This window comes from Scomber japonicus, chromosome 19, assembly GCF_027409825.1.
Source record: "Scomber japonicus isolate fScoJap1 chromosome 19, fScoJap1.pri, whole genome shotgun sequence".
In the NCBI taxonomy this organism is placed as follows: domain Eukaryota; kingdom Metazoa; phylum Chordata; class Actinopteri; order Scombriformes; family Scombridae; genus Scomber; species Scomber japonicus.
In genome coordinates, this window is record NC_070596.1 from 26,682,340 (window position 1) to 26,707,519 (window position 25,180).

At 38.4% G+C, this 25,180-nt stretch overlaps 1 protein-coding gene across 1 annotated transcript; it reads right to left on the bottom strand.

Annotated features, from left to right (window-relative positions):
- Positions 1 to 14,597: 14,597 nt before the first annotated feature.
- Positions 14,598 to 18,698, bottom strand: otpa (orthopedia homeobox a). Its single transcript, XM_053339405.1, has 3 exons — positions 18,662 to 18,698; positions 17,703 to 18,118; positions 14,598 to 15,113 (listed from the first exon to the last, which is right to left on the bottom strand). The coding sequence occupies exons 1-3, from the start codon at positions 18,696 to 18,698 to the stop codon at positions 14,598 to 14,600; spliced, it is 969 nt and encodes a 322-aa protein (XP_053195380.1).
- Positions 18,699 to 25,180: the final 6,482 nt, after the last annotated feature.

Below are 25,180 nucleotides of genomic sequence, written 5' to 3' on the forward strand. Positions count from 1 at the left end.
TATGAGTGATGTATGCAGTATCACAGTAAAAGTACTGCAGTATTATGAGTGATGTAGTATGCAGTATTACAGTAAAAGTACTGCAGTATTAGTGATGTAGTATGCAGTATTACAGTAAAAGTAGATATATTATTATATATGACATCATTAGATTATTAATAGTGAAGCTGGAGGTGGAGCTAGTTTACACTACTTTATATACAGTTAGCTAGTTTATACTACTTTATATACAGTTAGCTAGTTTATACTACTTTATATAGGCCTACAGTTAGCTAGTTTATACTACTTTATATACGGTTAGCTAGTTTACTCTACTTTATATACAGTTAGCTAGTTTATACTACTTTATATACAGTTAGCTAGTTTACACTTCTTTATATACAGTTAGCTAGTTTACACTACTTTATATACGGTTAGCTAGTTTATACTACTTTATATACAGTTAGCTAGTTTATACTACTTTATATACGGTTAGCTAGTTTATACTACTTTATATAGGCCTACAGTTAGCTAGTTTATACTACTTTATATACGGTTAGCTAGTTTACTCTACTTTATATACAGTTAGCTAGTTTATACTACTTTATATACAGTTAGCTAGTTTACACTACTTTATATACAGTTAGCTAGTTTACACTACTTTATATACGGTTAGCTAGTTTATACTACTTTATATACAGTTAGCTAGTTTATACTACTTTATATACAGTTAGCTAGTTTATACTACTGTTAGCTAGTTTACACTACTTTATATACAGTTAGCTAGTTTACTCTACTTTATATACAGTTAGCTAGTTTATACTACTTTATATAGTTAGCTAGTTTACACTTCTTTATATACAGTTAGCTAGTTTATACTACTTTATATACAGTTAGCTAGTTTACTCTACTTTATATACAGTTAGCTAGTTTACCACTCGTTATATCTTTAACAATGTTTTGTATTTTTAAATGTTTGTTATACTAACTGCTGTGTGCTGTGTGTTTATATAAGATAGGATTCAACTATGAAAGAAAGGCACTTTTTCGTATAAAGATGTGTGTTCATTCAGACTGTCTTGCACTTTTCATGGCTTTGTGGGAAATAGAAACACTAATATCTTTTGGTGTCTAAAGTCAAGTTTCCCTCACTTAGTCTCCCACATTTGGCATCTGTCTGGGGTTTTGGATGTTGTGCAAGACCTGACACTTTCTCAGATAAAGTCATGGGTTGAATTTGGTTGCAACATCATATGAGAGAAAGAAAGAAAGAAAGAAACATAATGTACCAATAGCTACGAACATGGAAAATAAAAAAAATATTGTGTATACAACCATTTAAATCCCTGCAACTAATCATCAAATTAGCCATCATATCAGCCCCTTTGACAGACATATTAAATCAGCCTGGTAGATTATAGAAAATAAATTCTGCCACAAAAAGTTAGATTAATAATTCAGACTTTTCTCTGAGTTTAGCTTTTCATGAAAACACTCAACAAAGCACAAGTACCTTAGAATTGTACTTAAGTGTAGTCCTTGAGGAAATATACCAAGTTACTGACCACTGAACTCTGCACATACATCATTCTGCACAGTGAAGCTCAAACATTAAAGTGGGGGGACATAAAAACTAAATATTTGGGCCTGTAAGAGAATTTCTGATCTTCATTGTCCCACAAAAGGAAATTCTTTTTGCAGTAAGGAAACATACAAACATAAAACCATGAAAATATAAGACAAAAAGTCCACAAAGAGACAGTAAAAGACATTGAAAGTGCATTAAATGTGTACTATGCATGCAATTCTAACAGTAAGGATGTATGTTAAAAGCAAGCAAAATCCTATCCCAATCCTGTATAAAATATCAGTACAGAGATTAAAATATAACAACACAAGCAGTGATTTAGTGACACACACAGAATGACATCTCTTGATACAGGAGGAAATCTTACAATAAATTGATAAATAATAATAAATTATGTAAAAACCATAGATGTGGAGGATCTAATATGTTGACCATGACACATATTTGAGTGTAAAGGGACTTTAGCTGCAGAGAGTCAGCTGCAGAGTACTAACTGTGCGTCCTGTATTAAAATGGATGTTGTTCTCCTTCTTACAGCTAGATGGCAGTATGTAACAATCCCATGAGATCAGAGGAAGACTTAAACCTGCCTATACAAGAAGAAACCACATAGTTTGAGGTTTGCCAATTGTCTCTTCTTGTATTTATTCAGCTTATAAGTCAAATTCTTGTAATAATATGTTTCTCTTGTATGATTTCAACACCTTGTATAACTTCCTCTTATCTTTAACCCCTCTCCCATGACTTCTCCCTCAATGTTGACCCGCTCTCCCTCCACATCTTCCACTCTTCCTCCTTCTCCTCTACATGTTATCCCTCACTGTGTCTCCCCTGTTAACACACAAATGCACATACGCCAGACACATAGTCACACATCACCCTAGCTGTGTCTACTCCTTGCTCCCCCGATTGAGACGACACGCAGTGTAGGGCCTGTGACCTTCATGGTGGCTCAGATCTGTGGCTGGCACTGATTTCTGATTTAGTGTCAATCCGCCGCGCTTGTCAGGGGCTGCGAGGTGCTTTCCATGCGGTAATAGAAAAGCTCAAGGGCAGCAAGAGAAAGGAGGAGGGTTATAGGGAGAGGGGTTTGCATGAGGTGGAGTGAATGGGGTTTTTTTAGATGCGAGGAATGGGTGAAGCTCTGTTTGCTTAACTATCTGTCAGATATCTGAAAGAGTGTGTAGACTGTGCAGAGAAGTCGTTTCAGTAGATAATTAATTCAAAAGATGTGAAGGAATGTGATCCAAGTAAAGAAGCTAAAAGAGTTTACAGCCAAGCTAAATCAGCAGGATAACATGCTCATGATGACATTTCTTACATGTAGGGCTGCAACTAACTGCCATTAGACACAAATCTGTTAATTATTTTATCGATTAAACAGTTGGTTGTTTGGTCTATAAAATGTCAGAAAAATGGTGAAAAATGTTCCTCAAATGTCTTTTTTTGCCCTGAACAACACTCCACAACCCTAAAATATTCAGTTTAATGTCATATATGACAAATAAAAGCATCAAATCTCCATATGTAAGCACATTTCTGTCAATTTTCCTTAACATTTTCTCAAATTATTATTAGATTATAAAAAAATTTGCTGATTAATTTATTTACAGATCTACTAATTAATTAATTGACCTTCTGCAGCTTCACCCAACTGGCCTCAGAGGAACGGTCAGAGCATCGCCAACTTCATTAGGATTCATCCATGGGGAACCACGAATCTCTGTACAAAATCTCTTAGCAGTTCATCTAATAGTAGTTGAGATACTTCAGTCTGGACTAAAGGGGACCGACCAACCAAAAGACAGGCTGATAGGGGCAGCTGTGGCTCAGGAGGTAGAGCAGTCGTCCACCAAGCAGAAGATAGGTAGGTCGATTCCCGGCTCCTCCAGTCCACATGTCGAATTGCTCCTGATGTCTGCACCAACAGTGAATGAATGTGTGTGAATGGTTCGTCTCCCTCCTGACGGGTGGTCAGGAGGGTGGTAGCCCCTGTTATCTGTGTGAATGGGTGAATGTGACATGTAGTGTAAGTGGTCAAAAAGACTAGACCATTAGCTAAAAAGGACATAGAAAATGCAGCAAGTCTACTATGGTGCCAAGAAATTAGTTGGGGGGAAAAAACTGTCAAAAACACATCATAGGGATGAGAGAAAAGATGAGGAGAGTTTATAACAACCTGGTGAGAAGAGAAGCAGAAGTGAGATAGAGATTCGGGAGTTCATATGGGAAGAAATGGGAGAGAAAAAATGGAGCAAGTGGTTCCTGACTGCGGCGGCCTCGGTCTGGAGTAGACGAGGTGTCAAATATGACCAATGGTAGGAATCAGCTAAGAGGTGAAGTCATGATGCACTAAACAGAGTCAGAGCAAAGGGAAAGGAAAGGAAAAAAAAAAAGAAGTCCTGCCTGCTCCCTGTGATCTCATCCCCTATCTCCGCCCTGTAAGGAAAACAAATGGTTATGATGATGGAAAAGGAATTAAGCTGTAATTTAACAATGGGCAACAACAGTATTCGATAACGGCTTCCCTCCAACGCTGTCCGGCAGGGTCTTGTAGAGGAGAGAGGCTCATTCCTGACCAACACACTTCACTGTCCCTCTTCATCAGGCTTTCACTGTGTTCTGCTTTACCTACTGTGGGCGCTGCCTCCGCATGGGATCCTTGCTCAGACCTCAACACACAGGGTAGCACCTTCATAAGTCTGCAGGATTTGATCCGTATGTTATTAACACAGGTTGGTTTTCATTCAGTTGTAATGCTGCCTATCTGTGGGCTTTAATTCATAGTCAGATTGTACTAAAAGAGAGGGAAACATTTTCTAATCTGCTGCCAAAATCAGCCAAGGGAGTAAAAATGGAGCCATCATCTTCCTGTACTCTTGATAGATTACTAATCACTTTTGGTTTAGACTGATAATGTGACAAAATTGGGGCTGCAACTAACAGTTATTTTCTGTATTGATAATTCTCATGACTATTTTCTCGATAATGAATTTGTTGTTTTGTCTATAAAATGTCAGAAAATGGTTGAAACCGTCTGTCATTGTTTCCCAAAGCCCCAAGATGCAACCTTAAAAGTCTTGTTTTGTCCCCAGCAACAGTCTTAATCCAAAAGATATTCAGTTGTCTGTTGTAGAAGACTAAAGAAACCAGAAAATATCCACAGTTAAAGAAGCTGAAATCAAAGAATTAGTGTATTTTTTCTTTTAAAAATGACTCAAAACTATTACTTGACTATTTAAAAAGTGGCATTTCAGTTTCTGTTAATGGACTAATCATTGCAGCTCTTTGTGCCCCATTATAATGTTGTGAAGGCAGAAATCAAGGCCTTTAGTGAGGGCAACATTAAAACTAAAAGAGGATCCAATTAAAATATACTATATAGCTCATGATGATGAGGATGATGATGGACTAAAGCTGACGAGGAAGGATGTTTGAGTGTATTCAAGCTTCTGTCACTCTGATTTCTCACATGAGTATGACTGTAATCGCTGTGTTTCAGTCATCATAGGTTAATTATCAGCCTTGACCTACAGTATTACATACACAGATGCTGACACTCATACAGTTTAGATGCGGGGGATGAAAGGATTGTTTTTGTACCCTCTTTAAAAGTTAAGATATGTTACAGCGTCTTAATATGTAAATCTGCCTCTTCTCTCTTCTACTCTGTGTCTACTGATCATCACTGTCTGTCTCTCATCCTTCCTCTCCACTCCCTTTTCCCCTCCCCTCCCCTCCTCTCCCCTCTCCTCATTTGGTGACCCACTAATGTTCTGTTCATTTTCTCTTATGAATAGATAATGGGCAAAAATCAAATCTCTTCATTTGCATGTAATACAATTAAGACCTTTTCAAACAATGACAAATGGAGGGAGCAGCGAGATGTCAGTCAGGCTCATCAGCGAGGAGGCAACGACAGCTTCGGAGAACCTCTCCGTTTTAACGAAAATTAATAAAACCTTCAAATGGAATTTTCTCACCACCATCTGGAATAACAATCACAGAGACACTCTTGGACTCTGCCTGTCAAATAAGATTAAACTTCCCATGAATTTGAACTCACAATGAGGATGTGAAACCACCAACATACCTTTATAATCCCCCTCAAAACCTCAAAGGATTAGATTTATTTCTATCAGTAATAATAGGATGTGTGGCCCAAAATGACTTCATAAATCAATTTCTCTTTTTCTCATGAGTTAATTTAAGGACAGCCGTTGGAAGCATGAATTTTGAAAAAACAGGTCTTGGCCAGGTGTTGAAAGTATTGGTGACTTCTGGCTTCATGCAGGTATAATAATATCAGCTCCAGGGTTAACATTATTGCAACTGCAGTTCATTTTTACTTAACCTCTTCTACCCAAAATGAAACGGCTGTAGTGCCTGAACCACAGTGTCTATATGCATGAATAAGGTTTTTCCCAGAAAGGGAAACTCCCACAGTTTCTTGTGAAAATGTCAGAAACATGTTAGTTTGCATTAAATAAAAATGCTCTCTTCAGTCTAAACAGCTTGTGGCTAAGGGCAAAGTTCAGGGGCAACATGGTGCTATAAGATTAGATAGATAAACTTATAGGTATTGTATAGATGATTATAGCTCAAAATAGTGCATTATATTTAAAAAGTGCTGATATTAAAAATAATAAAACAGGGCAAATTATAACGAACCTGTCTGAAATCTGGAGATGATCGCACACAATACGGCAATACTATAGTGTGTTAGTGTGAATAGCTCCAGGCAGATTTCCAAAGAGAACATTTGGAGACTCCATATCTTTGTAAACACAAGGTCTTCCTAATTATGGCATTACCACCAGGGGTGTGATATAGCAAGGCAAGAAAAGAGCTAATGAGGTTAAAGTTCAGCTGAAATCACAGTTAATCACCCCTTTGAAGTCAACAATATCATATTATATAATATTGACCTTTTAAAAATGTATAGAATAAAGGAAAATTAATAAAATATCAGAAATGCCAATTTTTTTTGGAGGGGTGTGTTGGTATCGGTGTTTGATTGACATTAGCTGGAGACAACGTAAAGAAAATGCTGCAGCTACTGTATAAGTCATTCATTTGTGTTCCCCAAACCTACATCTAATAGGTCGGAAGTGACATGAACAGGTATGTTTACAAGCTGTTTAATGTGAAGCAGCTGAGCAGCTAATTAGCTATCTAACCTGCTATCTGACGTCAGTGGTACACTTCTCCGTGATGAATGTTTGTTTGGTCGCTCATTCAATAAGCTGTAGGACAACATGTGTTTCCTTGTTTGTAGCTTATATAAGAAGGAGATTTTAGCAGGAAAGCTAATGTGGGTTGTTGTTCAGGGTCTGTGTCTCTTGTGTTGTGTATCAGGATGCAATCAGGCTCAGTGTGACCGTCTGCTCTGCTCTGTGATAGAACAACACATTATCGCTTTGTGCAAGATTTGAACAGCGCAGCGACTTCTTGTCTTGATATTTTTTGTACAGATTATACAAATGAGACACAATGTGTTAATTAGTGAGCTTTATAGTTCCTGGTATACTCTGTTATCATTGGACAGAGCCAAACTAGCTCCTTATTATATTAAAATAATCACAAAAATGGACTATTCCAACAAATTGTTTTAATTTCAAAACATTAATTGATACTCAATTAAATTCAAAATATTAAATTCAGGCATACTATCTGCCATTTGCCAACATAGCAACCACATATGCACACTAAGAAACACACACTCAAACACACCTATATACATGCATACAAACACACACACACACACACACACACACACACACACACAAATTCCCCGTCTCTCACACATACACACACACACTGGAAAATTAATGAGCTCTCATTCATAATCCAGGATAGAGAGAGCCATATTCACCCTTGGATGGTTTATTGACTGATTTCATTTATTTGTGTGGAATAAATAGGAGGTAAACATTGGCTCGCGCTCACATTTTCTGCGACACACTCACTGCACAGCATTCTGGGAGAAATGATCCCACCAACAGCAGGGTCACTGATTGGCTGCCTCGTCAGTGTGTGACGAATTACCCAATGAGAAATAGGTTACCCATTTCCACAAACTAATTAACCTGGGTGATAGTGAAACAAATTATTACATTTATGTAATATTATTTCACATCTGTCGCTAGACTACAAAAATCTTTATCCCCACGCTTCCCCGCCTCGCAGCGCGTCTTCTTTCTCTGTGATTATAATCTCATACAGACATCATTACTGCACATACTGTATGCATCTGTAGCACAGTACATGAAGATTTTATTATTATGAGGGAGTTCACTGTTTAAGAATTTGTATAAAAACTGAATTTTCTTGTTATAAAAAAATGTGTTTATATAGGTTAACAAGCACTGAAAGCAATGGTTTCCAACATGGGGATCAGGACTCTTTTAAGGGTCACAAGATATATCTGAGGGGTCATGAGATTGACAAGAAACATGAATAAAGAAACATATTCCTTTCCTGCAACACTCTGGATTTTAACCCTCCTGTTGTCCTCAGGTCAAGGAAGGACAGGAGGAAGGAAGGGAGGAAAGAAGGAATGAAGGCGTGTAGGAAGGAAGGAAAGGAGTAAGGAGGGAGGGAGGGAGGAAAAGAGGAAGGAAGTAAGGAGAGAAGGAAGGAAGGAAAGCAGGAAGGTAGGAGGAAGGGAGGAAAGAAGGAAGGAAGGAATGAGGAAGGAAGGAAGCAAGGAAGGAAGGAAGGAAAGGAGGAAGGAAGGAAGGAAGTAATGAGGAAGGAAGGAAGGAAGGAAGGAAAGGAGGAAAGAAGGAAGGAAGTAATGAGGGAGGAAGGAAGGAAGGAAGGAAGGAAGGGAGGGAGTAAGGAGGAAGGAAGGAAAGGAGTAAGGAAGGAAGGGAGGAAGTGACGGGAGGAAGGAAGGAAAGGAGTAAGGAGGGAGGGAGGAAAAGAGGAAGGAAATATGGAAGGAGGAGAGAGCAAAGAAAGAGGGAAGGAGGGGAAGAATGAAAGAAAGAGGGAGGAAAGAAGGAAAGAAGGAAGGAAAGAAAGGATGGAGGAGGAAGGAAGGAAAGAAGGAAAGAAAGAAAGAAGGAAGGGAGAAGGAAGGGAGAAGGAAGGGAGGAGGAAGGAAGGAAAGAAGGAAGGAAAGAAAGAAAGAAGAAACAGTCAAAAGAGAACATCCTCTTTCTTTTTCTGCTATTTCTTAAACCAACAACTCTACCTTTAAAAGGCCCTCCAATCTATTGAGGCAGAACCATATTCCTAAGAGGGGGGTGACCTCTCTCTTATATCAACACATGGAATATAATAATGCTGCTCGCTTTAATTAACAATGTTTGCACACACATCAACAGCAGCATAGTCCTCACATCAGCTGACATAAGTCAAATTAACTTAAATACAAAACCAAATACTTAATTAAATAAAAGCCCCCCCCCCTTCTACTATTTGGTCTAACCCATGACAGTGAGAGTTCAAAAGCAGGAAGTGACCCTTTGCCTCCCTTTTGTCTCCTGAAAGCATGATATGTGGATATGAGGTAAGTTACAACATAAGCTGATCCTTAACTCAAGAAACTCAAGACTTAAATCAATAAACATTAAATGGACTTAAATACTTGTCTGTCTTGGTTAAAGCATGAATGCCGGTAACTATAGCAACAAAGCTTAAATACAAACATAACCTGGGCTAGGAAGTGACAGCAGTGCTACAAATCTAGATGCTAAACAAACAAATGACAAGTATGGAAAAGAAAAACATGGGTAAATGGGGGTTTGGTTGAGCTCATATAAGTTTGGAATCAGTCTTTTCATTAAATCTGGATTGTGTACATGTCCACAAGAGATACTCATTGAGCCATCATTGTATTTGTAACGCCATCAGTATAACATCTGAATGAATGTGTAGGTGACCAACTGTTTGTTCTATGTCTCTCTGTATGTTGTTGTCTATGTTCCTTCTATAAAAATGGGAGGAAGAAGGAAAGGAGGGAGGGAGGGAAGGGAAGGAGGGAGGAAGAAAGAAGGAAAGCAGGGAGGGAGGGAGGAAGAAGGAAAGCAGGGAGGAAGGGAGGGAGAGAGGGAGGAAGGAAGGGAGGGAAGGGAAGGAGGGAGGAAGAAGGAAAGCAGGAAGGAAGGAAGGGAGGGAGGGAAGGAGGGAAGGAAGGAAAGGAAAGGAAAGGAAAGGAAAGGAAAGGAAAGGAAGGGAAGGGAAGGGAAGGGAAGGGAAGGAAGGAAGGAAGGAAGGAAGGAAGGAAGGAAGGAAGGAAGGAAGGAAGGAAGGAAGGAAGGAAGGAAGGAAAGGAAGGAAGGAAAGGAAAGTTTGGAACCAGTGAGAAGAGGACAAAAAGGTTGGGAGTGACTTCTAGATCTGACACTATAGCTGCAACTAATGATTATTTTCATTATAGATTAACCTATCATTAGTTCTCAATTCATCCATGAGTCTTTTGGTGTATAAAATGTCAGAATATGGTGGAAGTTGTAAATTGGAGTGACAGAAAAAGCCATAAAATCATGTTTTTAGAAGCTGGAATCAGACAAATTTTGCATTTTTTTTCCTTAAAAAAGACTCAAAATGATGAATCAGTTGTTAAAATAGTCGTCCATTCATTCGTCTATCAATGAATCAACTTATGATCCATTTCTGTTTAGTCAACTGTCAAAATAAAGTAAAACAAACCACCTCATCAAAACATTGTTTGTGGGTTTAAAAAAAATATAATGGAATAAAATGAATTATAAGAAAACACATCAGTCACACATAAAGCTCTTTTTAGAAGTAAGTATTTAATTAGTATAAAATGCACAAATGTAATACGTGATCAACAAAAGCAGATCTGACTGTTTTACTTCAACCACTCTGATAAGGTTACATTTAAAGAACTAATGATTTTCCATGTGGCACATCATTAATAGGATATAATAAACACTCATTTAAAGGCTGCCTAATTAATTTCAGTCAATATTTAGTCAACAGTGGCTTGAAGTTATATATGTATGTAAATAAAATGTTATGTTACAGTTATGATGTCGGATGTTATACACGGTCAAAGCGCCAAAACTTGAAGTGACAATATGTTTTTTAACCCTCCTGTTGTCCTCGGAGGGAGGGAGGGAGGGAGGGAAAGGAGGGAGGGAGGAAGGAAGGAAGGAAGGAAGGAAGGTCAACAGTCAAAACAGACGGGGTCAATTTGACCCGGGAGGATGACTGTTCCTTCCTTCCTGCCTTCCTTCCTTCCGTCTGTTCTCCCTCCCTCCCTTCCTTCATTCCTTCCTTTCCTTTCCTTTCCTTTCCTTTCCTTTCCTTTCCTCCCTTCCTCCCTTCCTCCCTCCCTCCCTCCCTCCCTCCTTTCCTTCCTTCTTCCTCCCTTCCTTCCTTCCTTCCTCCCTCCTTTCTTCCTTCCTCCCTCCTTTCCCTCCTTCTTCCTCCCTTCTTCCTCCCTTCCTTCCTTCCTTCCTCCCTCCTTTCCCTCCTTCTTCCTCCCTTCCTCCCTCCTTTCCTTCCTTCTTCCTTCCTCTCTCCTTTCCTTCCTTCCTCCCTCTTTTCCTTCCTTCTTCCTCCCTCCTTTCCTTCCTTCTTACTCCCTTCCTCCTTCCTTCTTCCTCCCTCCTTTCCTTCCTTCTTCCTCCCTTCCTCCTTCCTTCCTCCCTCCTTTCCTTCCTTCTTCCTTCCTCTCTCCTTTCCTTCCTTCCTTCCTCCCTCTTTTCCTTCCTTCTTCCTCCCTCCTTTCCTTCCTTCTTACTCCCTTCCTCCTTCCTCCCTCCCTCCTTTCCTTCCTCCCTCCTATCTTCCTTATTTCCTCTGTCCTTCCTCCCTTCCTGGAGTTAAACTGGTGGTGACTACTCAGCATATGAACAGCCACACAAACCCAAGACAGCTTCTGCATCGCCACACAGGGTGTTTTAAAGGTTTCATCTCATCTCATGCCACAAAGTGTCACAGAAGTATGTTACTGATAACTTGTGAAGCAGCCGATGTGTTAAATTCTACTATTTTATAATGGTGATAATATATAATAGTGTTTTTCATGGAGGAACAAGAGCAGCTCCTCTATAAAGGAGGTTGGTATAAAACTGATTAACCAGGCTTTGTACAGTTGTAATGTCATTTCAACGTGCAGTTTAATTAGATCCACTTAATTTGTTCTTTATATACTGCAGGTGACACATCTATATCCTGTAAATGAATAATACATATATTTATATATAACATGATTGACATGCTGGAACTTAAACGAACTTGGTCTTTTTTGTGGATTTCTATAATATCAGAGATGAATTAATCTGGGTTTTAAAGGTTATAAATTCTCACCTATACTCTCTCTGCCCCTTACTCTCACCCTGAATCACCGTTTGCACCTCCGCCACTCATAACCCACACATACAAGCACTGTTTTCATCGCTGGTAATGCTAATCTACAGAGAGAGAGAGAGAGAGAGAGAGAGAGAGAGAGAGAGAGAGACTACAATGATGAGAAGAATGTCAACATCTGTGCATTTATAGCTCTGCATTGAAGATTGAAGCTTCCTTCAGTTATTATGTCTGACTGTTGGTCATTGTTTTATTAGCATACATTAACATATGAGGTGTGGTAATAAGTGATTAAGATCTTTTGGAAGCACAAGATTCATCAACAGGCAAAAGAAATGCCTTTTATAAAATCAGCTGATTGATTTGACAGTAGTCCAAAAGATTTTAAATCACCTGCAAGTCTTGAATTTGGTTGATGAAATGTCACACAACGGACAGCAACTGGCTTTTTATTTAGTTTTAGGTTTTATATGCTATTATTTCATCTCTTCTCAGGTGGATGATCTCCTCATCAGGGACGTGTTTTAAAAGATCCTGGGTCCAGAAGCAGACGTGGAAGAAATACTGACGGTCGTAAGTAAGTAAAAGTAAGATTATAAAAGTATTATCAGCAGTATTTTACCTGGCCAGATACTGCAGATGGAAGTTAGCTACTCTATCAGGTACAATATGTCTCGCCTGTCTGTGTGTGAGATTACCTTTTGTATAAAATCACTGGCAAATAAATGTAAAAAACTAAACTTAAAATGTTAAAAGTAAAAGTACTCATGATCCAAAATGACCAGTTTGAGTTATACATACATAAATGACTGAGTTATATATTATATAGATAATTGATGCATTAAAATGTAAGCAGCATTTTAATGTTGCAGCTGAAGGAGGGTTGTTTCTGACCAATCTGTATAATGTTGGGTTACTTAATCTATAACAGTTAAGTGGATCTTTTATGCATAATTTATTACATAAATGTAGTCTGGTAATAAGTACAATATTGAGCATTAATTAGAAGTAGTGATGGAGATACTGAACAGTTTTTAGACACCTTATCTATGCACTTTATGTCTATATGAAACTAGAATGGTGTTTATTTTCTGTTATTAAGAGTTTTATAAATAAAAAGGCTACTATTTCAGGTTTCTGTTTATCTCAGAGTTTTACCACTGCTGCTTTTTAGAGAGCTGCCAAACCAAATTTCACGTCTTCAAGTATAAAGCACAACACCAGAAGTCCAGAGCTCGATCCACACAGCAGCAGTTTCTCTTAATCAGCCACACAGAGCTCTGTATCTCTGAGCTGTCGACATGTTTCACACTGAAGTTACACATTTCACTGCTCAATCTCCTCTTTACTGGTTAAAAGCTGCATTTATAGCCTTAAAATGGCTTTTCGATCACACATCTGACACATGATGATGGCACAGATTGAAAACCTGTACTTAAAAATTAACCACAGATGGAAATTTGGAGGTTATTTGATATAATATGTTTGGATTAGAGGTTTAAATTGGGTGAGACTGTGAAGTAGGGAGATGAAGTTGCTATATTGGTACGTTGGATTTTAAAATATCTTACATCTTGACGCTGTCCAGTGGAAATCACATAAAGGATAAAGTGTTTCTAGTGTTTCTAAGTCTAAATAAATTGTCAAAAAACTGAAATCAAGGATGTTTTCTTAGCTTATCTACAAGATGACATCTGATTTTTGTCTCTTCATCTGCTTCAAGAAAAGGAGGGTTGATTCATGATGTGACATAATTGAAAATGATTTTTATTTGATCATTTACATTTAATTGATATAAACATGTCCATGAAACAAAAAACAAAAAAAACGGTTCAAACATTTAAGAAAGTCATATTTGATCATAAGCACAGACATACATTTTGGAAACATAAGTTATCACAAACTGACCAAATGGGAACAAGAGTGCTTCCGCTACACAAAACATCCTATATAACAGATTATAGTTTTAAGTCAGTTTTCATGTCTTAATTTATAGTGTTTCCCTTATTTATTTATTTTTTATTTTTTGCCTTGGACAGCACATGCAGTCAAGTCATTTTTCCCATGTTGTCCTGATTCCTGTCAAACCAGTTTTCCTTCTGTCTCCTGGTCAATCTTTCATCTTCTCACTCTTTTTATTTTTTTTAAAAACCTCCAGGTTGCCTTTATGTCTGCATGTCCACTGTGTGCATCCCTTTGCGCCCTTCAGAGCTGCGTACTGTGCAGCCAGTAGAGAGAGAGAGAGAGAGAAAGAAAAAAAAAAGGGATCTGTAACCTATAGTTTTGTATCTCAAAGTATCCACAGAATTTGTCTTCAAAAACCGTCAGTCACCAAAGCAAATGTCAGTGAGAAGCCCTGCAAGGCGAGGGCTGCGCGTGCGCCAAGGAAATAAATACGCAACAGATGAATAAGTTAATTAAATAGACAAATAAATAACTGCCATATGGCTACATGCGAAATAATAAATTATAGCTTAAAACAGAACCAGCCCTATGCTTGATAAATAGCTTCAGTTCTCCCTCTGGTTTGAGATTGGTCGTTAACGGGAAGCGGGAGGGGAAAAAATGCCAGGTGTATTCTGCGTTTTTGTGGAGTGAACAAGAATCCTGGTTGTATTTTTCCCGGTGCATTGGATGAACAGCAACTAAAATGCAGAAGATCTCTGTATGAGAGAAAGAAAAGCCTCTCGGTGGTGGTGATGGTGGTGGTGGTGGTGGTGCATGCCCCCCCTCGTTACTAGGTGAAGCTCATGGATACTGTGTGCTCCAGCGCTTTGCGGCGCAGCGAGGCGATGCTTGTCCCTCTCCAGACGTCACTGTCCGGGGAAGTACACAGCTGAGGAGAGCCGGTCACGTTGGTCGGGCCGGACAGGGATGCCATCCCGGGGAAAGTGGGCTGGTAGAGGTGCGACTGTAGCCCGGAGCCATTCGACGACATGTTGGATAGACCCATGGAGTTGGGTGGTGGCCCTGCGCCGAGGCTGCACTGAGACAAGGACTGCGCCATGGCCTGCTGCCGGCCTAGAGCCGGCGGTAGCTGCAGCTGGGATACACCGGGCATCCCTGCCGTGGCCCAGCGGGTGTCGTTGGCGTGGAAAGAGCAGAGGCTGTCACCCATGGCAGCTGCTGCAGCCGCCGCGGAGGGGAACTGAGGCAGGCCGTGGTGCGTCGGCAGGAGAGTCCCCGGAGCGCGGAACACATTGGTGGTCTTCTTGCGCTTCTTCCACTTGGCGCGTCGGTTCTGAAACCAGACCTGCAGACACACAGAGGAGAGACGTGTGATGAGTTTATAGGGAGAGTGTACAGGTGTCATGATGACTGGTGGTGGTGGCATTGACAGGTCATGTCACCCAAAGCACATAAAAAGGTGAAAACATGATGATGATGATGTGCACAATAAATCAGTAGAAGGAAAAACACATGATTTATGCTTTTTCTCCACCATAATATCAGCTGACATGTGCAGGTGCAGGCTAAACGTTCTCAAATGACACATAAATAAATAAATAAAGCCTATTATTAAGAGTTTTTACGCTTAGCACTGTGAAACGTTCAAAAAGTCCGTAAATCACAAATAACATCTCAAAAATATATAACCATTTATTTGTTTTTTATTGACTGATTTATTGACATTTTTATAATTGAATGTGAACTTTAAGAATTGGAGAGTCTAATTTTAGCATTTATTTTTATCTATACGCTTTTTTATCGATTTATTTTTTTTATAAGAGGTTTTAAAATGTGCTTTTAGTGGCTGAGGACAGTTTGATTTTTGGTGCAAAAATGCGTTTTTAAACCCAATGATTTTTTTTCTTTTTTAGGAAGCCGCTGAAAAGCACACACACACACACACACACACACACACACAGTCCCATAATAAAGATCATGTTACTGCTGACACACACACACACACACACACACACACACACACACACACACACACACACACAGCCTGCTCGCAAACAGACTTTATTCCGGGAGTCCTTGAGCCTCTGCAGGTTTCTGTTGTAAGCAGCCAGTCTATGATTAATGTGGAGATTTGGTTGAGAAAGTGGGGCGCAGTAATAAGAACGGGACAATCTCACTCTCTTCCCCTCCTGTGTAGCCAGCCGTGAAATCCGGCCTGAAATGCATTACACTTCAAAGGAAAGAAAATGCAATTTCTCATTCCTGTTTAAAAAAAAAAGAGCGAGAGAGAGACATAGTGCACCCTCAGCGAGTCCGGCATGAAGACGCACAGAGCAGTGACAGACAGACAGAGAGACAGCCTCCTTCTCTTCAGCATCATTTCACTAATTCTTATTTTATGTAAATATAGTGACTGAATTGACCCATATAGTCCATAAAAATGATTATTGGCGTATTATTTCACATGTGAGCAACCCAAGCGCATTTGCTGGTTAATAAGGCGGGGACGCTTTAATTCCTTTATGTGGTTGATATTTTTATGAGTTTGGTATCAGAGCAGCAGACCGGATGTGTGAATGATAAGGAGCGTTATTATTAGTTATTATTATTAACATTATTATTAGTGGAGCTGTAGAGTGGAAGTTATCATCACTGTGTTAAAAAGGGGTGTAATAAAGCTGCGATCATCATCATTTGGTTCCCTGTAGATTCATTTATAGTTACAGAAGGTGAAATGTGCCAATTTTACATTAAGAGAGAATTAAGAGATGAATTTAAATAATAAAATTGATGCAGCTTGATTTTTATTTAAATTACACACTATAAGAAACTTTAGCTGTGTGTTTTTTTAAATATTATAAATGTTTATTATAGAGTGTTACTTGAGTCTATGGTGAAAGAGAAATGTGAGCATTTATATATTATAAATATTACGGTATATTAAGCTATTAAAGGAGAAAGTGAACTTATAAGAACATCTGTCATGTTGAAGCTTCACTGAACCAGATGTGTGATCCACAAAGTCGCTGATAGACTAATAAGACATTGAACGCATCACACACACTGACGCCTGTGAGCTATAATAATAATAATAATAATAATAATAATAATAATGATGATAATAATTAAACGATATAGAGACTATACAATTATTGGATATCCTGAAATTAAGATGCTTATTTTGTATTTTAATAGGCTAGTTGTGTTTTTCCATTGATGTGAATTATTTCATAGCTGGATGAAGATGATAAATTAATGTGTGTGTCTCTGTGTGTGTGTGTGTGTGTAAATAATTTCTTTTAATCTAATATTAATTACTACAAAAATATCCTTCTATATCATTTTTTTAAATATCCTATATTTTATTTCTCCATAAATATTCCATCACCGACGGCTGAAATCAAAAGTTTAATTCTACAATGACCAAACTATAAATATCCATTTTATTAAAGTAACGTCATATTATTTATTTGGCGGGAATTAACGAGTGCAATTATTTATTTTTTCCTATTATAAATGACGCGTTTCAATTTTAAAGTGCAATTTAAACACAAAAAACAACTGAATTACTGATGTGATACAATCAGATTATACATTGAATAGTTCAAACACAAAATAAAGAGATTACATTTCACACACTGGATTCTTTTAATTGTTAAATGCTGTGATGCTGTTGGCTGTGAGAAGCTTTTTATTCTTTTAATTTGAAGAAGTGGAGGTGATTTAGTGATGATAAACAGCTGAGGATTTAATTTTAAATGGCTTTTTTTGTAGCACGTGATGCTTTAAAATGATAAATCCTATAAATGTGAGCCGGCACAGACTGATTTACTGTGATTGTTTTAATGCGTAAAAGCTTCTTAATAGTTTGTATTGCGTTTATTTTTCACCCATCATCCACTTCCGCTTTACTTCACGTTTCCAGCCGTCCTACCTGCACTCTGGACTCCGTCAGGCCGATCCTCAGAGCCAGCTCCTCCCGCATGAAGATATCTGGGTAGTGCGTTTTGGCGAAGCTCCTCTCCAACTCGTTGAGCTGTGCCGGGGTGAAGCGGGTCCGGTGCCTCTTCTGTTTTTGGGACTGCTGGCTCGCAGACTGGTTGGAGTTGTTGTTGTTCTGCTGCTGTTGTTGCTGCTGCTGTTGCTTCTCCTGATCTTTGCTGTTCACCTGCACCGTGTTGGATCCTCCGCCGCTGCTGATATCATCACCGGGAAGCATCGTGGTTCCTTCCACGCCGTCCTGTCCGGGGCCGAGCTCCCCGGAGTGTCCCGGGTCAGGTCCACCTCCACCGAGCCTGCACTTTAAAGCCTCCCTGTGGCCCAGGAGCTCCGCCGCGGCATCTTTCATCCCTGCATAGACAACCACACCTGGTGAGAGTTGAACTGTAAATACTTCCTCTACTGCACAGGAGGGAAAAGAACATGGTTAGGTAGATACAACAAGCAAGCACAGTTTTACAGGCAAAATGCAGAAATGAAGAGCTGCTGATGATGCATTATATTTTTTACTGCAGTAGAAAATCAGATGTAATGCTGCACATGCAATAAACAATCCAGTTCAAACTTAGCACACAAATGCAAAAAAATAAAAAAAATTAACAGCAGCTCTTTGAGAGAGAGAGTGAGACAACCACAGCATGCACATTACAATCTGCTCCTTAAATACTCTTAATTCAATTCGATCACACCGATATCTTAGAAAATTGTTAAATCAAATTACTGCGTAATATAATAATAATTACTTTTCCAATGAATTAAGCGAGTTTAGCTCACTCCAGTCACATTAAGATAATATAAGAAGCAAATTGACAATTTTCTGAGCTTGATTTAAGATTAGAAGTGCCTCCAGCTTACAGTAGAGTTGAAGACCGGAGTTTGGTGATGATAACTCACCGAGGCGAGCATCCAGGAGGTCGGCATGAGATAGCATTGCGCACCGCTCCAGGGCGAAAATGCTATTCCAAAAAAAATCTCTATGACTTTAACCTATTTAAGAAATATATATCGCCTAAATGAAAGCAAATTCGGTTTGTGGTTAAAAGGGAGGTTCGTTGCATTATAATGTAGTTTAGAGAAATGGGGAGGCGCTTAACAACGGAATGAACCCGTGAGCTTCTCCAAACGAGGACCAATCAGAGTTGAAGCCTGAAGGTATATCAGCTTTAGCCCGAGACCCCACGGCCGCCCTCCTCCACACCTCCTCTCCTCCCTCTATCACCCCCTTCTTCCTCCTCCTCCTCCTCCTCCTCCTCCTCCTCCATCCCCTTCTTTCTCTCTCACATCCACAAGTTCATTCCTCCTCATTCCTGTAATTGGCTTTGATTTCTCCTCCAAATTACATCCAATAAAATAACCTGATTTAATATCTGTGTGAAAGCGTCGACCCGTTCAAGAAATGTTGGATCACCACAATATTTGTTTAATTGTGCATGCTGCTCTGCTCTCGTTTGTATAGTCAGCTGCAGTGAGCAAGAATTGGGAGTTATTCACATGAAGGAAGGAGCACATGGCTACAGGGAGAAGACCACAAATATGAACCCGGAGCCTTTTAATATGAAGCTGAATTTATTAGTATTATTATTATTATTATTAAACCTTTTATTATTTCCATTTTCTTATTTTTCTATGTCATTTTGAGCCTCCTTGGTGATATCCTCGACACTTAAACGCCTCTTGGAGACGAAGTGAACCTCCTCTAATATCTCTGATTTCCCAGTCAGCCAAACACAACAAACTTTTTTTATATATATATAATTCCAACCATGGCTCATTTTCAAGGCCATTAAGCTTTTATGTAATTAGTCGCCAAATCTATACGCCTTTTTTTTTCTTAGTGCAAATATCAGAGTAAAATCAGTATACATTAGTGGTTCATTTACTAGTATTTAGGCCCCAACTGTCAAGAAAGGGAGGGACTTGGGTTGTAAATGATGTGTGAGCAAATTAAGTGCATAATTCGGCGGAAAGTGGAGGGAGAGTTTAACATGAATAGCTCGCCTTTGATAAAGAGGGACACAGTTAATACACACACACACACACACACACACACACACACACACACACACCACAGGCTGCGGATAACCTGACACCTGAAGAGATAAATAGTCCTACACGGGCAAACACATGGTCATAGAGGAGGGCAGATTCACTAGGTTTTTTTTATTTTTTTTTAGTGTGTGGGTCATAATCTGCCAAATTTATTTATTTTTAGTGACGCAAGAAAAGATGAATTGTAAAAGAATTACACTCAATTAGCTCTTTGCAACACACACACACATAGACACACACACGCACACACTAGTCTGCTATGTATTTAAGGATATAAAGAAAAGGAGAAAAATCAGACATGCTTTTTAGACAGATGGACGAGCAGGTTTATTTATTATGTGCAATGGAGGGAAGAGGGGGGGGGGGCAAAAAAGTGGCACAAAGGAGGCGTCCGAGCGTGAACCCTGGGCTCTCCTCTTTTTTTTTTTTTTTTGAGGGGGTTCTTTTCTTCATCCATCCAGACTTCAATTGCCTCTGCTCATCTTTTTTTTTTTTTTTTTTTTTTGTCTGCAATCTGGTGGCACGACAGACCGGGGTGGATGGATGTGGAGGTGGAGAGAGGTGGAGAGAGATGGAGGAGTGGAGAGTCGTGTGCGCGAGTCTTATAGAGAGCCTGTACCGGGATGTGGAAGATTTGCGCTTCATGTTTCGTGTGCGTCTTTCTTCCAAAGGAGGGGAAAAGAAAGAGAAGAAGAAGAAGAAGGAAGCAGATGATGATGAAGATGCGCACTTGGGAGATAATTTCATGTCTTGTGTGTTTATCTGTTTTTTTTAAGAAGCTGGATTTGGAGGTTAAAGACTGGAAATACGCGTTATTAATCCAAAAAAATAGGCGTATTAAAGCTGGTTTTATTCTCTTTATAAATAAGGATGTAGCCCAGGAAACAGCAGCTGGCTTTATATCACAGAAATATAAATATAAAAAAATACTATTTAAGATTTATGTTGTATATTTTCTGCTCTTCTAAATTATTATGTTTTTAAAAACAACTTAAATATCGTTTTTCCTTATTTTACGCAGCGTTTCCAAAGCGCGCTGAAATCCATGTAAGGATAATTTAATATCATCACATTGCAGGATGATGGATTGCGCGCTTCATTTTACGACTTTTGAATAGCTCACCGCTTTTATAGCTTGCGCAAACAAAAGTGAATGACTCCTCTCATAGCAGCAGGTCATATTTAACCCCAACAACGAGAGATAGAGAGGAGAGATAGAGAGATGAAAGAGGGAGAGAGAGGAAAGATGGAGGAGATCATGAGATGTCAGGAGCTAAAATACTCCAATACAAATATCAGTTTATTTGACTTTTTTTTTTTTTTTTTTGCATGTTGTGTAAAAGCTGCAAGGTTTAAAAAAAAAAAAAGGGGGAAGGATGGAGGATTTCTGGGGGGGGCATTTGTATTTTTAATGGTGAATTAAGAGCTTTAATTTCCTTGTTATGATTTAAATCCTGCTAATATTAAATATTGAGCTGATTTGCTGCTAAAATTGGTGAAATATATTGGGTGCAAAAAAGCTGAGTCGACACATTTTATTCAATTTATTTAAGATTTAAATCACAAAAAACTACATTACCATTATTATATAAACTTTTAAATTATTATTATTCATATTTTTTTTATTATTATCATTATTGTGATTATTTTGGCTCCATGTGAACCAATTTGCTGTTTGATAAATGACTCTCAGTGGAAGTTGTTACTCCTATTGTGCCAGTGTATTTAGGATTAGTTCAACTAATTCAAAGGCATCTTTTCACTTAACAGTGCCAATAGTGTGTGTGTGTGTGTGTGTGTGTGTGTGTGTGTGTGTGTATAAGTGTGTGTGTGTGTGTGTGTGTGATGAAGGTCTTTTGGTTTTGCTGAGCTGATAGGGTTGTAATTAGGGTAAACAAGGACCGGAGCACGGTTAACATCTCTCCTCCCGGCAGATTCCACTAACATGCTCACATCAATCTTACCCATGATATAAATAAAAATAGACAAACAAACAAATTCGCCTCCTGCAAGTTAATGCGGTGCATCTGAGTGGAAAGTAGACATTTTCACGCAGTTGTGGAGATGAGGAGTGACTTTTAATAAAATTGCACTGAAAACAATAGAAAATATATGTAAATGGTGCTTTTTAGGCCATTTTGCACACAAGTGAGACAGCATGTATCCTCTCTCTCTCTCTCTCTCTCTCTCTCTCTCTCTCTCTCTCTCTCTCTCTCTCTCTCTCTCTCTCTCTCTCTCTCTCTCTCTCTCTCTCTCTCTCTCTCTCTCTCTCTCTGTGTCTCTCTCTCTGTGTGTGTGTGATTGCAGCTGATGGTTCACAGTTGATGCCAGCAGACGGGGCTTTGAACCTGTGACCTCCTGGTTTTTACAGTACAGGCTCTCCCCAAACTCTTCTTCTCCTCCTCCTCCTCCTCCTCCTCCTCTTCCTCTCTTCGTTGCCTTCCTCTCTCTGTGATCTGCCTTTTTTGCACTCTGTATTCACTCAATTAGAGATTTCTTAGGAGAAAAATAATCGATCTTCCATCTGCACAAGCCCCCCCAGTTTAACAAATGAGATTCTTGTTTCATGCAGCTGATTTGGTGACAGTCTGGGGGATTAGGAGTAATAAATTACTGTGTTGAAGAGAAGAGAGGAGGAGAAGAGAGGAGGAGGAGAGGAGCAGGGTGTCGCTGATGCTGCACAAACACAGTGAGTCTCGCTGTGAGTCCACGCAGAGGCAAAGAAAAGTTTGACATGGACTTCAAGAGGCAGAAATAATTGAAAAACCTAGAATTGGGAGTTATTTCCTGTGTAGTTACACCTTTTAATATCAACCAACTTGATGATAGCCTGTAGTTACTTTGTCTTATCATGTAAAATACCAACAAAATCAGTGTTAAAGAAATAATCTGATCATTGAATTGAGTGAAAATGGCACAAAATGTACCCAATTTGGATCAATATCATCAATACTTTACCCAGAATGCAGCTGAACCAATTCTTAGTGTTATCTTTTATTTTAATGTAAAGTTATTAACCAAATTAAAGCTTGTTATAATCTTCTTTTTTCTTAAAATGACATGCCATGTGTTTGTGATAAATTGTTAATATCTTGTGTATGCTTTGAATCTCACATCATTTTGAACAGGAAACAGTTGATTTGTGAGCATTTTCAGCTAAAATATGATAATATTGTGTCAAACTCACTGTTTTTAAAATCACACAGGTCTCATTTACTACTGGATAAAGTTAACCCAATGTCTCATTAGTGCTATATTGATCCAAACTGGTTAAAATGTGTACAATAGGCTTCCACAATTTAACAAAACTCTACATATAAAAAATCAAATACTACACATAATACATAAAAGCAGCAGTAGGCTACTATAAGTGTGAAAGTCCTTACTGTGCTCTGCCATTGTTGCGTTAAATACATATCACTATTAGGCCAATTATTACAGCATTAGCATTAGCATAGGCCTATAGATAATAAAAATGAGTGTATAGTCTATATACTGTGGGGTGGTTTAATTTACTGTAACTTGTGATAATTATATCCTCTTTTTAAATATGGTCATAATTGTTCTTCTTTAATTTTCATCTGCAAAGTAGTAGATAATTATAACTGCAAAATATATGTGTAGTGTGTAGTGGAGAAAAAAAAGTACAAATATCACCCATTTGAATTATAGTTGTAGTGCAAATTAAGTTGAAATTAAAATTCTAATTAAAGTCTGATAGCCTACCTAAGAATGAGCTACTTTAGGTACTTTACTTTCATTATTATCTCCCATTATTAGACCAGAAATATCAGGGAAGGGAGGTTCAATGGTATGCTATATGAAGGCCAATTGGGCAAATTTTAGGAGGCCTATACAGCTGATAAGTAAGTCAGGTGACCTCAAAGTAAGGGACCAAACAGTTATGGACATACTGTATATGTTTAAGAAATGAAATGAATGTGATATGTGCTGCAAAGGAATATAACAACACTTTACCAACCCTAACCCTAACCATTAAATTATTCATGGACGAATAATTAAAGAATAATGGTGGAAAGTGTTCCTTCATTTACTCAAGTACTGTAGGCTACTTAGCTTAAGCACAATTAGACTAGTAGACTACTTGCATTTAGAGTATTTCCTTTTTACGTTACACTTCTACTCCGTTATATTTCAGAGAGATTATAGCCTATACATTAATCTGACACCTAAATCTCATCAGTTTGAAGCTATTTTATAGTGTGTAAGATAGTTAAAATGTGCTCTACCTTTTTACAAATTAATGCAGTTGGGGTTTATAAAAATCCAATTACATATTAACACTCTGCTGCCTAATGGGTACTTTTACATTTTACACTTTTAACACATTTTTGCTGATAATACTTCCACACTTTTAATCAGAAGGTGGTTTCTTTTTTTTCTTTTTTAACAGGGGGGGGGGGGGGGGGTGGCCCAGTGGAGGAGGGATAGGGAGTGCAGGATTATCATTGTAATTTCAATTTAATAGAACTGCTATTTGGTTAAATGCATATTTTGTGTAGGCCTATTCTTTTAGTGGATGTGGATATTATTTTGAAGGTATAGACTTGACCTCGAATTCTGTAACTGTAGTAGCTGAGCGTGGTCCAGTCAGTGTAGGTTAATTTACCTGCTCAACTCCAGGTTACACCAAACATCTATGGTGAAATCTATATCTCTAATCTAGTATTTCTCCCCTAAAATATTTTGTTATAGAAGTCTGAGTGTGTATTTTCAGCAGCAGATGCTACTGAATGACCATAGAAATATTATTGTAATCTCCTATGATCCTCACACTACACATTGCTACTTATCAATTTGATCATGAAGGTGACAGTATAAAGTATAAAGGCTAAAATATAGTACAGAAGTTATAGTTTATAGTTGAGAGAATATTATAGATCCAAGCTAAAAACTGACAGAAGTGATGGGACTGAGAGAGAAAAAGGTGCAATTACAAATCCCTCTTCTTCTACTTCAGCACCATGGACAGCGTCATAGATTTATCAATACACAGCACAGTTAGGCTGCTGTTATTGAATGACCATAGAAATATTATTGTAATCTATGTGATCCTCCCACTACTCAAGTATATAGTATAAAGTATTAAGGCTAAAATATAGTATAGAATTTAAAGTTTATAATATTATAGATCCAAGATAAAAACTGACAGAAGTGATGGGACTGAGAGAGAAAAAGGCACAATTACAAATCCCTCTTCTACTTCAGCACCATGGACAGCGTCATAGATTTATCAATACACAGCACAGTTAGGCTGCTGATATTTCAGAGCCATAGTCAGGTCCATAGATTGTAACTTGTACAAAACCGCAGTCTGATAAAGGATCAATGAGTCAGACACAG

Coding starts and splice junctions, on each gene's coding strand:
- otpa (XM_053339405.1), bottom strand. CDS start 18,698: ATGCTATCTCATGCCGACCTCCTGGATGCTCGCCTCG. Junction 18,119..18,661: donor CCTCCTGGATGCTCGCCTCG/GTGAGTTATCAT, acceptor TTGTCTATGCAG/GGATGAAAGATGCCGCGGCG. Junction 15,114..17,702: donor TGACGGAGTCCAGAGTGCAG/GTAGGACGGCTG, acceptor GTGTGTCTGCAG/GTCTGGTTTCAGAACCGACG.